The 17,493-nt window shown below is 38.2% G+C and overlaps 1 protein-coding gene and 1 long non-coding RNA gene across 2 annotated transcripts; one reads left to right on the forward strand and one right to left on the reverse strand.

Moving 5' to 3' along the window:
• Positions 1-931: 931 nt before the first annotated feature.
• Positions 932-17,355, forward strand: fntb (farnesyltransferase, CAAX box, subunit beta). Its single transcript, XM_006632505.3, has 12 exons — positions 932-1,147; positions 3,639-3,703; positions 7,555-7,627; positions 8,068-8,159; positions 9,146-9,292; positions 9,982-10,065; positions 12,359-12,445; positions 12,738-12,867; positions 14,054-14,186; positions 14,539-14,650; positions 15,544-15,658; positions 16,759-17,355. The coding sequence occupies exons 1-12, from the start codon at positions 1,049-1,051 to the stop codon at positions 16,876-16,878; spliced, it is 1,257 nt and encodes a 418-aa protein (XP_006632568.2). The 5' UTR covers positions 932-1,048; the 3' UTR covers positions 16,879-17,355.
• LOC138241027 (uncharacterized) lies at positions 8,154-9,935 on the reverse strand. Its single transcript, XR_011190232.1, has 3 exons — positions 9,673-9,935; positions 8,633-8,687; positions 8,154-8,284 (listed from the first exon to the last, which is right to left on the reverse strand). It is a non-coding gene; the product is annotated as an uncharacterized lncRNA (long non-coding RNA).
• Positions 17,356-17,493: the final 138 nt, after the last annotated feature.

Below are 17,493 nucleotides of genomic sequence, written 5' to 3' on the forward strand. Positions count from 1 at the left end.
AAGAATCCGTGTTGTGTCTGTTGGTTTATGAAGGAAAGCCCCATTGAGACCACAGGTCAATAGCACTGTCTTTATCTCCCGTTCTCCTCTGTATATTTGTAACAAATTATCTCAGTTTACTCCAAGGTCGGCAATAAATAATTAATAACCAACAGAAAGTAAGCTGGGGCATTTTCCCCCAGATTAATCCAAACGCCAGGGCAGCTCTTTGATTTATAAATGTGGTTTCAATTCGAGAGGGTGCATCTGAGAAGTGCCTTTGGACAAAAAAATGTAATAATACAGATTTTAGACATCGTCTTCTATTTAAAAGTGGATAAACAGAAAATGAATGTAAAAATCACATTTAAAAGTTCGTATAAATTGTGCACATTACATTTTTTACTCTTAGAGCCCACTAATACCAAGTGTTTAATACGTTTTTTATCATTTGTATTTTAAAACGGGCAACTATTGTCTCCCATTGTGCATCAGCATTGCAATGTCATACTGTACCTTTAGTTATCGAAGGGTACTTTAATTTGGCTTTCAGTTACGAGTGGTTAAAATATTTTGGATATAACAGAATATGGCCAGAATCGTGACTCATAATACACCCGTCCCGTGAATGTGTTAAAACATATTAGGATTATCCCTATATACAATATTGTTGTGACGTTATAAAGACAATTATAAACATATAATATGTAATACTGAACCCCGTAGCGTTACAATACCTTAATTAAAATATTTAAGATGTTTTGATTTCCATTATTGTTTCCTGTTAATGACATTAACTGAAAAAACTCTCTGTACTTCAGTTAGCATTATAATTGTCACCACAGGGGGAGAACAACAACCTCTACAGTTCGTTATTGTACTCCAGTGGCCGTGTTGAAAAAAGCGTTTTGAAAACCATGACTGTCCTTGCTGACGTGCCGTACAGTATTTTCGCTTGTTGCCGCCCAGTTTATAGGAAGCAGAAAGAAAGTGGATCAGTTGTTTCAGAAGGAATTCAGAATTTTCATTTATAGTTACAGTTTTTACACATTTGTTTTCCATTTTAACTATGGAGGAGCCGATCTCCCCTTTGCGATGTCTTTCTGAAAACCATAAAATGGAAATGTTTAAGGACGACAATGTGGAAACGGTGACTTCAGTAGAACAGGTAGGTAATGTACCTGGTTAATGTTTTACTTTTGTAATTCTTTGGCAATCCCGACGTTCGTTAATTACATTTTTATTTAATTGGGATTTACTTCAAAATGCTTCTTATTAGATTGTTTTTTATTGTGTTAATTGTGGGAGGTTTACTGTCTACACGAGGGACACGTTGTGTTTTACCTGGAGCTTAGTTTTGTGCAGTTGAATTAAGCTAATCCCTGAGTTTAGCAGTGATTAGCTAAATACAGCTTGCTAAACCTTCGACGCCCAGCATCTGCAAGGACATTAGCGCTGTTGTTGAGGGAATCTATAGGTTAGGAAATGTGCTTTGACTAAGTAATTCATCCATCCTGTTGCACACTGAACAAGAATCAAGAAACAATTATTTGAGTTTAAACCCCTTAATGTCCATTATATTGTGCTAACTTTAAGCCCATGACGGTTTATGTTGGGATAAGTCATGTTCCAGCACGGCAGGAAGCACGCGAATCGAAAACATTTCAAGAGCTTTGACCTGGCTCTGCTGATGACGTCATGTGTCGGGATCTGTCCAGCTGTTAACCTGGCAAGTGAAGTTCTCGAGTAAAACTCCCGCAATTTCCAGTTCAGTTTATTTCTCATATGCACAAGTGCAATGAAATGCTTATCTGCATGTATGCTCCAATACAAAGACATTAAGGAAACACCAAGCATAATCACAGAACAGCAGCAGCAATGACAACAAATACAACATACAACTTAAATACAAGTCAACACAAGCAGTGGGCAAAAAAAAAAAAAACATCACCGTGAGGCAGCGGTACATTTTACACCAATTGTATGAACTATGTGAAGAAAATTAAAATGTTCTAGGGAAATGAGTCGATACTGTACTAAAATTTAAATAGCATTAAAAAGAATGTATATCCAAGAAATATTTTCCAAGAAAAGTCTTAGGTTATACAATGATTTTATAATTTGTGTTCAGGATTTTAAAACCTGTCTAACGCTGTCACAGTAAAAGTTGGTTAAGTACAAGTGGGAACATGTGGAAGATTGTTCACATGGACAGTGACAGTACACACCCATGTGGGCACTTTAGCAGTTCGATGTGACCATCTCGTGTCCATGATGACTTGCACGTATGAGATGTGATTCACAACTGCATAAAGTTTGTTCTCGTGTATCATATTTCCCTGTTCTTCAGTGTGAATACAGCTCAGTAAGCCAGCTAACATCAGAAGGAAGCTTCACATGTTTATCGTATTGTAACATATCTCAGGGGTTATGCTTTTTAACCTTCCTGCTGTGTTTAGTGTGTATTGGAAACATCACTAGTTGAGCTTAAATGTAGCGTAATCCACTCTTAATACATCTGCACCACTGAAATAATTATTGAGGTTAGTTTCACACCACTGTCGCAGAGAAACTTTACGTCAGAGGTGTACAGCTGTAATCTTTGAGACATGCAAGATAGTTTGTTTTTCACTTGTGATTGAATTCATTATTTTTACAGTTGGACCATTGTAAGCTGCTGACAATGCATAGTAAAAGGGAACTATTAAACGTATTGGACACAGTGCCCCTTGAGACCCAGAACCAAGAAGCCCAGCTTAATCATTTCATTGTTCACTTAAGAATATAAATGGGAGGAAGTAATTATGCTCCTTGATAATTTTCTGCATGACGGGCACTGTAGTTTGAGAGCACTATAAGTGTAAAATCCACCATTGCCTTATCTTAAAACTTCACTGCTCCCTATCCCGACTTAACTGCGTGAAGAGAGTAATCTTGTTTGTCCAGACACTATCGTCACAAGACATGATCCCTCACTTGTCTTGTTGGAAAAACTGCCTGCGTTTCAGCTGCCAGTTATTTTGAAAGTTCTTCTGTCTCAAAGGCAACTGAAATCATTCAAAATTGAATTTGAAGATGTAATCATTTAAAAACTGAGTAATGTCCAGGTTCTAGGCCATAACTCTGTTCTTTGTAGTCTGGAATACTACAGCTCGACTTCCAGTCAGCCAGAGCTCTGCTTGTTTCTCTCCTGGGACTGCATTGCTTGGCACCTTCCTCTAGCTTCCTATATTTGCCCAGGTCAATTTCTTCATGCTCTCCTCCAGCACTTCTCCTCACCTTTCTTTTGTCTTCCTCCTACTTGTATCCCCTCACATCCTCTCCACATGCATTCTCTGCTCCCATGCCTGATCTGTCCCTCCTGCTCACTGCCATGAAGGAACAGACGTACCTGGAACATCAGCACTGCCTGTCCGTCCCCAGCACTTTCCTGGCCACACCAGTTTTGCAGCTCCTGCCATCTCTTCCTGCCTTGCAGCTATTGGTTTTTCTACTGCACTGCATTGCTACGATTGCATTTTACCAACATGTGCTTTGTCATACTACAATTTGACATGTACTGAATTCCTAAATGTATTATGCTGTTTACTCCTTTGTGGAATCGTACAATCCATTGTGTATTGTATACCAAAATGCATTGTATGCTTTGTGTTACGCAGAAAAAGGTCGAAGATAGCGTTCAGCAAGTGTTCAGTGCTTACCAGAAAAACCACAGATTAGCACAGTAAGTATTGGTCTGAATTGTTTTACTGCTCGGTTTCTTGTTGTGAAATCTAAAATCAGTTTTCCTATTTTATCCTTGTGATGTATAGTGATAGAGGCCATAACTCTAAAACGTGCTGCAGAGTAGCTTGATTGCAGCTGAAGCCTTAAGAGGAACAAGATACAGAAAAAAGAAGGTTTTTAACTTAAAATTATTTCTTTTTCATAGGAGAACCATTATATTAATGAGAGACCCACTTGGTTAAAAAAAGACCCATGTGTTTTGACATAATACCTTAAATCACACCTGCAAGCTCCATAACCAATCCACTTCAAATCAATCAGGGTTCTGACAAACTATGAACAGATGGTTCCTGTCTCTAATTTAAATCTTGAATTGTCATTCTTTGACAAAAAGCTGGTTTATTAAGACATATTATTTTATAGTGATTAACTGTTCTCGCCTGTCTAATAATATCCTACAGTGTGTACTGTATGTAAATTTGAACGTGCACTTAATTATTGTGTTATATAGATGTTTTAAAGTTGTACTTTTTAGCTGCTTTTATACAGGGTTTCGCTGTCTGCTTTATATTATAATGGTATTATTAAGGGTATATGTGATCATAGAAAATTAATTGCAAAAAGACAAAAAAATTAAGATGTCATCCTAGCCAGTACTACACATGACCAGAATGAAGAGAATTAAGTGCATTATCAGCATAGAATGATAAATGTTGTGTATAATCGTAAATTACATAATCGTTTTTTGCAAATATCCCTGTCTAAAGTTTTGTGAAGATACAGCATTTATTCAACAGTATTATCAATCATTTCTCATCACAGTAATTCACGGTTAATTCTTGGGATTGTGAATCTATAGTTTGTCAGCAGTAAAAATTAAAAAAAAATCCTTCATTTAGCAGGCTATCCATATTTTTAGAATTTCAAAAACTAAAAATTATCTTGGATTATGTTTTATATATATTCTCAAATGTATCCTTAGACTATATAGTCCTGTGCTTGGTTTTATTAATTATCTTTCATTCAATACCAGGCTGACTCATGGGTTTCTATGGGAACTGTTATATAAAGTGAGCTCTGGTTCAATTGACATTGCTGTTGGAAGAGAATGACTCAGTCATTATTAGACCCAAATTGCATTCAGTCAGACAGTTTTTTTTAAAACAATCTTTGCTTGACTTTTCAAACATAAAGAAATCACCTGATTTCACACATGAGGAAAAATTGATTTTAAACTTTGAACTTTTTAAAAACTTTTAAGATTCAAGAAACTTGAATCCTAAGATTCAGCTGCTCAGTTCTGATAGAAATCTGTAGTTTTAAAGGTAGATAAAAATCCTCAATGAGGTACAAAAGTAACTGAATTAATGCAATCCTTTTATTGTATCTAAAAGACAAATATGCATTCATATTACAGATTATGCTAAATAGTTATAGATAAAAAGTATGTGCTTTAAGTTCTTAAGAATCCCATTCAAGTTCATTTCAGAACCAGTAATGGTTACATGACAAAAAAAGTTACTGTAAAATGCTATTCCGAACATGACAGCCTTGATTACAGCGACTAGTGCCCTTAATGTGTTAAATCGCTGCTTAAGAAAAATACAAATGACTGGTAATTCTCTGAAACATTGTTTGCATGAACTATAAACAGTTCTTTGTGATGTCTCTGCGAGTTGGCATTAATTTATTTCATTTATACCGAGGGTTTTTTGGGAATATAAAGTATCGATCCATCTGCAAATGAGTCAGTGGAAAATTGCCCTTATGACATGCATGGGCAATGAATTGCCTTGGTACTGCATGCCTACACGCTTGTCCTGTTCCCAAGTGATTTGGTACATGCTGACATGAACTTTTTTACAGTTAAATGCCTCAGTGTGAATTTAGTCATTCGGATTTAACATTGAACAAGAAAGTAAAAATACTACTGTCTGTGCCACCAGTGCATACTTCTTGTATGAGGAATTTGACAGTGGGTGTTGTTCGCTGACACGTTTTAGGATGCAGTGCTTTGCAAAAGTATCTCCTTCCTTCGTAATTGTAATGAATCATTAATTTTTTTTAAATTAATATTTTTCATTCAGATTTGATAGCTCCAACTGAACACTTTTATTGCAAAACCGGAATTTGTTGCACACGTTTTGCAATTGCTGTATACATATAGACGTTTAATATATATACATACAGTACACATATGTACATATTTTGTGTTCAGTGCTGTTTGATAATGATCAGACTTTTTTCAGATGGAATAACAGGAAGCAGTCAATGTTCTGTTACCGTGCAGTCCAACTTCTGCGGTGGCTTTCAATAAACTAAAGGCTAAACACGACCTGTTGCATCTGCACTGGAGAAAGGGTTTTTGTAGTAAGAGTTACAGCTTATTGTAAATATCATCTTAAACCCTCATTTCTACAGTGATCGAAACTAATTTGTGCAAGCGGGGGTCTATTTAAATTCTTGTTCCCCCAAAACTATAGCTCATAACCAAGGCTACATGCACCTCGATTGTCCTTTTGTCTTAGAACACTAGTATAATCTTTTTGGTACTTAGTTTGTGCTACTAAATGTTTCCAGTGCAACCCCACATCCTTATGTATATTTGTCTATTATTTTAATTCTTTTTTTACTTAGCATTGATACAAGGGTAATTAGAACTGTCTTATTATAGAGTTAAAAATACTCTAATTTTAGCTAGCATCCATGTCTTTCTAATATGATACATAAAGTATGATGCATAAAGAATATAAATACTTCGGTATTTATTTTAGTTTTTGTAAAAAATAATTTTATATTGTAACGCAACGGGGGCTCCGGCGGGCGCCCTTGCCGCATCAGGTCGGCCCCTGCACCGTCCGGGGCTCGAACCCGGGACTCCCGCGTCTCTCTGCAGCGACCTAGCCCCGTGAGCCAAAGAGAGATCTCTCTACAGCCCAGTAGCTGTGGTCGTGCTATCACAGGGAAGGGCGGTGACGTCACCCGCTCTGGTACGCCGGCTCTTACACACTGCTTGTCGGCCGTAAGCGTTACACTCTCCCCCGCTTAAATCGCCGTCCCCGGCGAAGGGCTATCCCGCCCCGCTTCTGACACCAATGTAACGCAACGGGGGCTCCGGCGGGCGCCCTTGCCGCATCAGGTCGGCCCCTGCACCGTCCGGGGCTCGAACCCGGGACTCCCGCGTCTCTCTGCAGCGACCTAGCCCCGTGAGCCAAAGAGAGATCTCTCTTTGGCTCACGGGGCTTGGTCGCTGTAGAGAGACGCGGAAGTCCCGGGTTCGAGCCCCGGACGGTGCAGGGGCCGACCTAATGCGGCAAGGGCGCCCGCCTGAGCCCCCGTTGCGTTACAATATGTTATATATTATATAATAATTATTTATATTCTGGTTTACATTGATGTAACCCATCATCAAGTTTCAAACATTTTGTTCAGACCTATTTTTCAAAATACCCCCAAGACTAGGGGAATAAGCAAGGCAACTATCATCATTCATCACTGTTACTGTTATTGTAGTTACTGCATCTAAAAACCTCATGAAAAAGGAGGGTTAGCAGATCTTTTGCAGTTAACATTACATCTTAGGTCTGTTCATCCCTTCCCATCACAACTAAGAGCTTGATCGACTCCTTTTTCCAGCTTGTATAGTGATTAAAGATGTGGACTGAAATCCATCTGGAACAGACTTGAAATTCCAGACTTATTACACTGCAGATTTAAATTGGACTTGAACACGAAGTGACAAAGTTGTAGCTCTTTTCAGTTCTGCCAGCTTGCCAGCTAGCCTTCTCTCATATTCCTTTATTGAATTACATCTGGTACAAACCGATATACTGTTGCTTATTTTCTCAGACCTACTTTACAGCGGGAGCAGCACTATGTATATCTGAAGAGAGGTTTACGTTACCTTTCAGATGCCTACGAGGTAAGTTATTGTCAATCCTGGAGGCAGATACAGAGCTCACTAATGACCTTCTGCGTTTACTTAATGTCTGTAAATAGTATTCCAGCTTTCAAAAACTGCCCTTCTGTAACAAATCTCCCCACCTAGCCTTATTTTTAAATTTGAAGGGTAGGGTATCATATATGATCTAGTAAATCAAATAACTAAGTCTGCCTCCAGTTCAAATCAATTTAAGGATAATAATGCAACAGTTTTAATATATAATCATAACTGATAATCTATTTTTAAACAATTTTCTTAATGCCTAAATATATATATTTTGATGGTCAGTATGATTTACCAATTTGCAAAGTAAATCTAACAACAGAAGTCATTTTGTTATGCTGTCCTTTGCCCTTTGGAGCTGTTTCTGGAATTCACGAACACATGTTCAAGCTTTTGCGTTTGATTATACTGCGCAGTGTCTTGATGCCAGCCGTCCTTGGCTCTGCTACTGGATCCTGCATAGCCTTGAGCTCCTAGATGAAACTGTCCCAGCCTCCATCGCCTCAGAGTGAGTAGAGAGAGCAAAGTGGACTGCAGCTGTTACAGATGACTCATCTCTGGGTCTCGGACACAGGGCTGGCCAGGCACGATTTCACCTGAGATTTTTTTCATGCGTTGTCTTGTTTTTTACTCCTAAAAACACAAGAGTGAGAAGAAACTTCACACCTGATTCTCTTTGCCCCATGTTGTTCTGCCGTTGAAACCCAGATGACAGAGTTGAGATTGGGAAAATGTACTTTCACCTACACCTCGGAAATGCAGATTAATCTGTAACTGTTTATTTATCCACAGATAGATTAGATACAATTTCTTATTTCTTTAAGGTACCCATCTTATCTTAAAATTAAAACAGTCAATGATTTGAAATATTACAGTATTCAAATTATGTTCTCCATTTAACAGCTTTATTTGCTCAATTTCTTGATTTTGTAGGCTTGAAACGTTTTCAAGATAAAACATTAAATAAAACCAACAACTCACCCTTTATAATGCTGTCTTCACTTAGTGGCAATCTTTTCTTCGGCAGTAAACTGGACTGAGTTATAAAGAGGACAGCATACAGAAAGGAAGGTATAGAATGGTTTAGCAAGACCATTCTAAAACTTTCCCCAAACTTTAACAAACAATAACGAACGAGAACTGTAACTTATTATGTCACACCAATTTACCTTTCATTTTCTGGGATCACTTTTTTTCTTTTTCATTTTAACAATGAACACAAGCCCACATATTCATAGTAATACTTTTGATATATTACTTAACCGTAAGAATCAGAAATGTATGGCATAAACTATACAGTATCATAATAACATATTTTTAAGCATCTAAAATATTGTGATATGCATCTCCAGTGTACAGCCCACTCCTACTGCATATTTTCACAATGTTATTGTAGCTGTATGTATTCTATACCTGACGTGAACACAAATATAGAGGCTTGCAGCTGGTGTTTTAGCTGTGCAGTGCACTGAATATTCCTTCCTTGTCTTCTAGTGTCTGTAAATTCCTAGCAAAGTGTCAGAGTCCCACGGGGGGCTTTGCAGGAGGGCCAGGTCAGCATGCCCACCTGGCACCTACATATGCTGCTGTCAATGCCCTCTGTATAATTGGCACAGAGGAGGCCTATAACGTCATTGACAGGTAAGACCTGGCTGAAGTCTTCAGGAAAGTTTTTTTTTTTTGTAACTGAATGTGATTGGTGTAAATTGGAAGAAAAGTTTGCAGAATAAGAAATTGCGCATGTAGTACTTGCACGTTAATCTTGAATATAAGTAAAGATAAGTATGATGTAAATACTGGCCACACTGATGGCACAGATGAAAAAGATACAGTAGATGATATTATCCGCAAGGTTTCGGACATGAGCAATTACCACAGTCAGCTATGAGAGTAGAGAGTGGAGGTTTGACGTCCTGCAGGGTAGTACCTACTCTTATCCTTATCCATTAGTCTTTCTGGAGCTCCTTCGTGAGTATGACATTCACGCAGTGTTCTTTTGAAGCACAGTTAAATGAATTTACCGTAAAATCCGAACTGTTCCCAGCACTATTTTAGTTGGACTTTCAAGTCTGTGTAGTCTGCATTTGAGGGCTACAAATTGCTGTCTTCAAAGCTCTCCAGAGTTCTCAGGTGGCATTCCTAGAAATACCGTATGTTAATGTTCCCCATTGAAACAGTTCTCGGGTAAAAAAAAATGAGGAGCATTAAACAAAAACAGATTAATAGAGCAAAAGTGACAAAAACTTTAGAAACAAATGAAGTGAGCGTAACTTATTAATGAAGTTCAAGTAACGATACTGGAATACTGGAATACTTTCGTTTCTTACCAGACAAAGACTGCTAGACTTCTTGTATTCAGTGAAGCAGCCTGACGGCTCTTTCATAATGCACGTGGGTGGAGAAGTGGATGTCAGGTACGTCCTGTTGCCTTGGTTTCTGTTTTCAGCAGACTGCCTTATCAGCAACAAACAGAGTTACATACCGTTTTCCCCTTTGGTAAAAACAACAGGAATCCGCTGCTTGTTCTGGCCAGCCCTTTTTTTTATTTGCAGTGTGTTTAAATGTGTTAAGAAGCATTAGTGATGAAAAACATTGAAGTCTTAATGCAGTTGGTAATTAATTTTTAAATTAAGAATTCTAGCCCTAATAAGTTATTTTGTTCTCCCCCTTTTCTGTATGCTATGTGTATTTCTCTCTGTTCTGAGCCAAATCAGCTTTCCTTGAAGTTCTGAGCTAATGATTTTTGTGATGGACTGGCATCCTGAGGACGCTAGTCCAGGGGGTATCCTATCTCTAGCTCCTTTTTCTGCTCACCGTGATCCAGTAATAAAGGATAATTTTATTTTATGCTAAATATTTGCTTTGTAAATTTTCATAACGTACCATGCATTTTAACCATACATATATTTTTCTGCATTGTTAATTATTGTATTGGGTTTGCATTATATTGGGTTGGCATACTGCACATAGATTAATCTGTGTAGCCTTTAAGCTTTTTTGTCTATATAGTTCTATTAATTGGCAATGGAAAGCTAAAGCTCTAAAAATGAATATGGGTAGGGCTTGTAAGCAAAAGTGTCCAGTAGCTGTCAGTTCCCTTACTTGATACAAGTGCAGGTCTCCTGATTAGGACCAGTCGCTAGCTGTCACAGCTTTCCCATCCACCCTGCCTGGTGCTCAAAACAGAATCGGCCATTGTCTTGACTGCTGTCAGCTGGCCTCGCTCAGATGCAGGAATTCATAGCGTATCTATAAATGCAATCACATTCTCTGAGTTTCTCCGAGTTCACAGTCTTCTGTTCGGAATATTCCCACTACTCTAAGATCACTTCCACAGACAAATCAAATGAAATCCTTGCTTACTGAAAGCTTACTCCGAACTGGCAAAATTCCACCCACAGATCCTTACCCTCAGAGCCACTGCACCGTACCCAGAGATACTGCTGGCACGCAGAAATATACGTGGGGTTACTTGGGTGATTTTATGGTAGCCATTATATACCAACAGCCCCATTGCACATTAAATCAGGTGGAGATTTGAGTAATTACTTTCCCAGTTGAATTAAAGTAGAACTGCTATGCTATTTTTACATTTCTGGGTTGAAATGAGTCCGCAATGATGAGTGCATTTCACACTGTAATGAAACTACAAAGTACGTGATAATGTGTACAAGATACGATGTGCATCACAAAAGAGACAAAGTTGCGTAGCGCCATATTGCCTTTATTGTCTGCTGTTCAGAATGAGACAACTAAACTTTCAATGACGCAAAACCAGTTCTATTACATTGTAACCTGCTTTAGACCAAGCGACATTTTGCTACCATGTTAAAAGTAAATATTTTCATGAAACCAATACATACAAGATGATATGCTTTTTAGGTAGTTTTAAGTATTGCAAAAAAAAGATCAACCTGCCAACCAATTAAAATACATTTATCATTATTAACTTTGTAGGAGACCATGCTTCTCATTTGCTTACAGTAACTAGTTAGCAGGGACGGGCGCTTTCACTTGACAGTTTGCACAAACTCAGATCTCACCCATGGCAAAACCAGCAGTTTCATGTCTGCCTGCAGCTACATGGCTACATTTTACACTTAATCTGAAATTTGTGGAATTTTGCAGTACCTAGGTTTCATAACCTGTCTGAGAAATTGGGACTGCAGTTCCCCTTGTAAGGAGGAAATGTAAGGAGTCCAGATTAAATATACCATAAAGTGGAATTGAGCAAGAGCACAGCACTGGTGTCAACAACCCTACTCATGAATGTTGTAGAATCTTTAATTGCCAAGTAGTCAATCTTGTGTTAACATCTCATCTGAAGGTTAGCACCTCCTACAGCACAGAATGGTCCAGAGGCCACCTATTGGTCCAGCACCTGGATTTCCCCAAACGTCTCCCATCCCAGTACAAACCAGGCCCAGCCTTGTTTACAAGATCTGAGATCTGGTGAGGTTAAGAGATGGTAATGCTGCTCTCTAAGTCTAAAAATAAATGTCATAAGTATGGCATGTCTTTGAGCAAGCTGAAATGACTGCACTGGAAATCAACAGAAAGAGTGCAGATAAAGGGATGCTGAAAAGTAAAAGAAAAGAAGAGAAACTACTTCTCAGCTGTGAGGTTTTTCAGGTCAGATATCGGCAGTCAGGTGTGGGTCTGGTTAATAGGGGCCACAGTGTCAGTGAACTGTTTCTTGTATTTCAGAAGTGCATACTGTGCTGCATCAGTGGCTTCTCTAACTAACATCATCACACCTACGCTATTTGAAGGAACTCCAAACTGGATTACTAGGTAAGGGAATCTGAAATGCTTTTGAAAGCAATGACTAAAACATTTTGTGCTTCACTCCTGGCTAAACATTGCGTGAACAGTCCAGTTATTACTGCATTATTGCTTCTGGCTTGTGTGAATGCCTTGTGCTTTGCTATTCATGTATTCATGTCATAGTTGTATAGCATTTTTAAAGCTGAGTCAAATTCCTCATTTTGAATAACTTTGGACGGAGTTATTCATCCTGTTTAATTTACCAAGATAGTTTGGTCGGACTAATTAAGCCTATGCTCTGTTTTCTTGTTTCTGTCAGTTGTCAGAACTGGGAGGGGGGTATTGGAGGAGTACCGGGTCTGGAGGCCCATGGTGGATACACTTTCTGTGGATTGGCAGCCATGGCCATTTTTCAAAAGGAGCATATGCTAGACCTCAAATCCTTGTTAGTAAGTCTTGGCCTGCACACTTTCAAAATATGTCTCTGTATACTAGATACAAACATCAAAGTGCATGACTTAAATGGAGGTATAAATGGTGCATGTAGAAGTGCATTTAAAACTGAGAACAGGAGGCACTTCTTTACCCAAAGAGTTGTGGGTGTATGGAACAAGCTACCAGGGTGTGTTGTTGAAGCCGATTCTCTGGCTTTCTTCAAGAAACAGCTGAACAGGCTATTTCGGCTAAGTGGCCTTGTTTTTAACTGTTCTTATCTTAGTATATACGCTTGAAACTGCCATCCCTCCTACAATTAATCCATTATCTTTCACCTTTAGTGTGAAACTACACCTTGAAATAGAATAGGTCTGTTGGGTGAAAAAGATTGTTTTTGAATTAATAATTACATCAAGAATTATGCTGCTTCCAGGTCTCAGAATAGTAACTTGTTTTGATGGGAAAAGACTGTAATATTCTGGAGCCTGTGATGGGTTTCCACTGCTCTGTGTATCATCTGATAAATACAGATTTGTTTGCATTACTTCTGTTTTAAAAAGTTCCCTTTTTTGAAGTTCCCTGGTTATGCAGTAGGAAATGCTGCAGTGAATGCAGTTGGGTCTCCTTTTTTGATTTGTAATCTTAGAAGTACAATGATTGGATGGTACTTGAAGACCCATCATACCTGTGAATGCAACGGAAGGGTCACATAAAACCTAAGACCATACTGAATGTTTCCCTATGTATCAAAATAAGATTAGCTTTTAAAACAGACCTTTACATGATGCCAATAATACATGCACTCAGAGCCTAGTTGTAGTGGTGTTTCATAAGAAGTTGGGCTTGATTAATTCTCCTGGTTCTCCTCTAAACACGTTATTCTAAGGAGGAACTTTATACATTTTCCTTAAATGATGCTTGAACGCACAACAAAATCAATTTGTTCTAATTCCAGTTTAACCCAGCAGAATTGATTTTTAAAACACTGAATTTAGATTGATTCCTGCAATTCTAAATATTGTGTGTTTGTTTCCCAGCATCATTTCAGAGCAAATGTTTCTTATAATATAGTGACATGAACTGGGTACAGTATTTTAAACCAGGTCAAACTATAGCAATTTTATTATGGTTTAATAATTGATTATGTAACTAGAACAATGTGAATTCTTCTATTCTATGTGCTGTTTTTTTGGACTGTAGCGCTGGGTCACGAGCAGACAAATGCGTTTTGAGGGCGGATTCCAGGGCCGCTGTAACAAGCTTGTTGATGGCTGTTACTCATTTTGGCAAGCTGGGCTGCTCCCTCTTCTCCACAGATCTCTGTTCAAAGAAGGTATTAACATTTATCAGGACCTCAATCCATAATTGAGCTCAATATCGGGAATTTAACTCACATGTGTCTCTGTGGATAAATAGACACAGGGTAAACCATTTGTCCTTCATTGTTTCTGTGAGGTGGGCTCAGAAAGCCTTATCAATGAATTAGGCAAAATTGTTGACACCTTTTGAAGCTTATGTGTCACTCAAAAATCTAATTTGCAGTTGTGTGTGACACTGAATTTGTGTTACAAACTTAAGATTCAAATCTGGGTGAATCAGAGTTTTTTCGATTGGCCAATTGTGGTGGTGGGTACAAACTGGGATTAAAAAGTCAAAAGTTTGGAATTGTGAAAATTCTGTTGCAGGAGACAAAGCACTGAGTATGACCAACTGGATGTTTGAGCAGCAGGCCCTACAGGAGTATATCCTGCTGTGCTGTCAGAACCCGAGCGGGGGGCTGCTGGATAAGCCGGGCAAGTGAGTATCGGCGAAACGTGCAGGGCTGCATAGTTGTAGAGTAGTAGTTGGTGAACTATGTGCACTTGTACTGAAACACATAAGGCTGTACAGCTGTAAATCAGTAGATGTTTAGCTTAGTAACAACTCTTTTAAACTGCACTCTGTGTAGATGCTGGAAATGCAGATTTTTCTGAGTAATTTATAGGAAGGTTTTCACCATTGAAAATGTTATCTTTATGTCTGCTTACTAGGTTATGCTGCTCAAATAAAAAAAGCAACCTTTAGCAGTGACACATATGTTCTTTTTAAATAGTCTGCAGTTTGATTTTTCTGAAACTTTTCAGTTCAAGGGTACAGAACCATTTTCTTGGAAACGATAGTCCTTGCCTTTTAAGCATCGGAGCTTCTTCCTTAGAGAGGACACAGAAGCTCCCCTAGAGACTTGTAATCAATACATTCAGACTGAATTGGAAGAATGTTGTGGATCAGGTTACAGATGTTCTCAGAGGGGCGTCAGCTGTCACAAAATTGTGTTGATGACAACATTGAAGAAACGGTTAACAAGAACCAGACTGATCTTTGAAAGTAGTTGAAAGGCTAAATATCTAAACGGCTGTCTTGATTAAATAACCTTTTAGATCTTTTGGAATAATTTTCATATCTTAAATATTCATTTGAAATCTTTTTTCAACTTTTTATGCATTAATTGGCACACATGGAGAATTTGACTTGTCAGTGAAGGTCAGCTATCGTATATTAAAGCAGTTTTTCTAAACTGGAAAAAATATAATGATGCCGCTCACAGAAATTGGGCCTTAGTGCTAGTTTTTATATAATCAGTGCTTTCACTCATTCTTTAAATGCTGTTTTCCTCAATGCTGAATCTATTCTAATTATCCTCCTTTACCTAGATCTAGAGACTTCTACCATACCTGCTACTGCCTAAGTGGTCTTTCTATAGCACAGCATTTTGGAAGCAGGGAAATTTACCATGAACTTATCCTAGGCAATGATGAAAACCGATTGGTAAGTTTCCTGGTAAATGTTTTTGAAGTGCACTCCACTAAATCTTTGCTTTTACACAGGAACAATTGTTCTGAAAAGCGTAGAAAAGAGGAGGTACTCTGTGAAATGTTGTGCTGTAAAGAGAGTTCTGTTGTTTAGCTACTAGCAACCAAACAAGCAGGATGGGCCAAATGGTCTGGCCAGTGAGGTCAGGACATATTCCCGGTATGAATGGAGAAGATTACCAAGGGACATTGCACACCATCCAGCAATGTCATCACACCACTGCTTTCCCAGAACTCATTATGAGGTTTTAACTCATATGTTACGCACAGTGTGAACTTTAAAGTGCTGCAGTAAATCTTTTTTGTGATGGAGCCCCTTTTCACCTGCTTGTGTACATGGTGAGTTCATAGTACACCACAGCCTTTGCATGGCAATACATCTTTATAATACAAAGCACATAAGCTCTAGCTATTCCCCAGACAGGAATATTGCAGGTGGTGACATTATGTAGAATCTATTGGAAACCTAGAATAATGAATTTGAAATACATATGTGGTGCTACAGCACGTATAAAAAACACCTCTCTGCGTTTTTTACTTTAGATTGCCAGCAAACAAAATAATTACTGACTACGTACAGCTTCTCTGGTGTACCCAGAAAGTGCTCTGTTCTTGACAAGGTGCTGGCAAACAACCTCCACTTAATGATACGAAGTCTTAAATAATTGTATAGACATAACACCAAATGAAGGCTGAGGTACACAAAGAAATGATTTAATATAAACCACTTGAGAATCATTGCACTAGTATATGTACAATACAGTGCTTCTTACAGGTTCCAGAATTTCAGATTCACAAATACAAACACATGATATTCAGTTTTATACAAACCTTTACATCTCCATCTAGTGGTTTAAGTAGAATACTACCTGAAGTGAAATTGCCATTCAACCTTGAAATTAAGCCAGGCAAGCAGTATGTTTAAGCCTGACCCAGTGATGAGATGTTTATATGACATTTTAGTATTTAATTAAATCTTTTCTTTTAAAGTGCTGTATGTTTTCTCCTTTAGCAAGATTGGATATGAAGCATTTCTCACTTTCTGTGTCCTAACAGGCACCGACCCACCCCGTCTATAATATCTGCCCAGAAAAGGTGGCTCAAGCCATAAGATATTTTCATCAGATGCCAGTCCCAGAGCAGAGAGCTACCACCTCCAGCACTCACAACCTCTAACAGACTGCAGGGGATATGTCCATTCCTTGGGTTTGTAAGAAATGTAATATACAGAGTTTACTTCATACTGGCCTGGAACATAGCTGTCATTGTATTTGTGTATGGACATGTCAGGGAATGTCTACCAATGTAAAAGCTTTAACATAGGAAAAGAATGGCCATGCTTTCTTTTTGACTCCTTGGAGTAGGGCAAAACTTACTTCAGTAGCAGCCAATTTATTTTTAGAATGTATTACTAATAAACTTTTGGAATCCAACTATTTTCTCAGAAGTACAGTGTTTCAGTTTAATGTTTTGGATACCTTGATCTCAATTTGCAAACAGGTATATACTGTACATTACTGTTAACTGCTGAGCCCTTCTTGGACCCTTAATGTATATAAACTACTTCCAAAAGTGCTGATTTAATTTACAACTGCATTTTCCAGGTGTCCCTCTTGAAATATTTTTAATTAAACCTTTTGTTTTGGAAAAACACTTCCCGATTGCTCTCTTCTCTAAGTCACGTAAAATTATTTTAATGTTTAAACATTTCGCAATGCTGAAAGCTAAACAGACAAGTATTTTTTTCTAGTGACATTTTTGCTAAGATACACTTATTATAATTATTATTAC

This window comes from Lepisosteus oculatus, chromosome 8 (assembly GCF_040954835.1).
Source record: "Lepisosteus oculatus isolate fLepOcu1 chromosome 8, fLepOcu1.hap2, whole genome shotgun sequence".
NCBI lineage: Eukaryota > Metazoa > Chordata > Actinopteri > Semionotiformes > Lepisosteidae > Lepisosteus > Lepisosteus oculatus.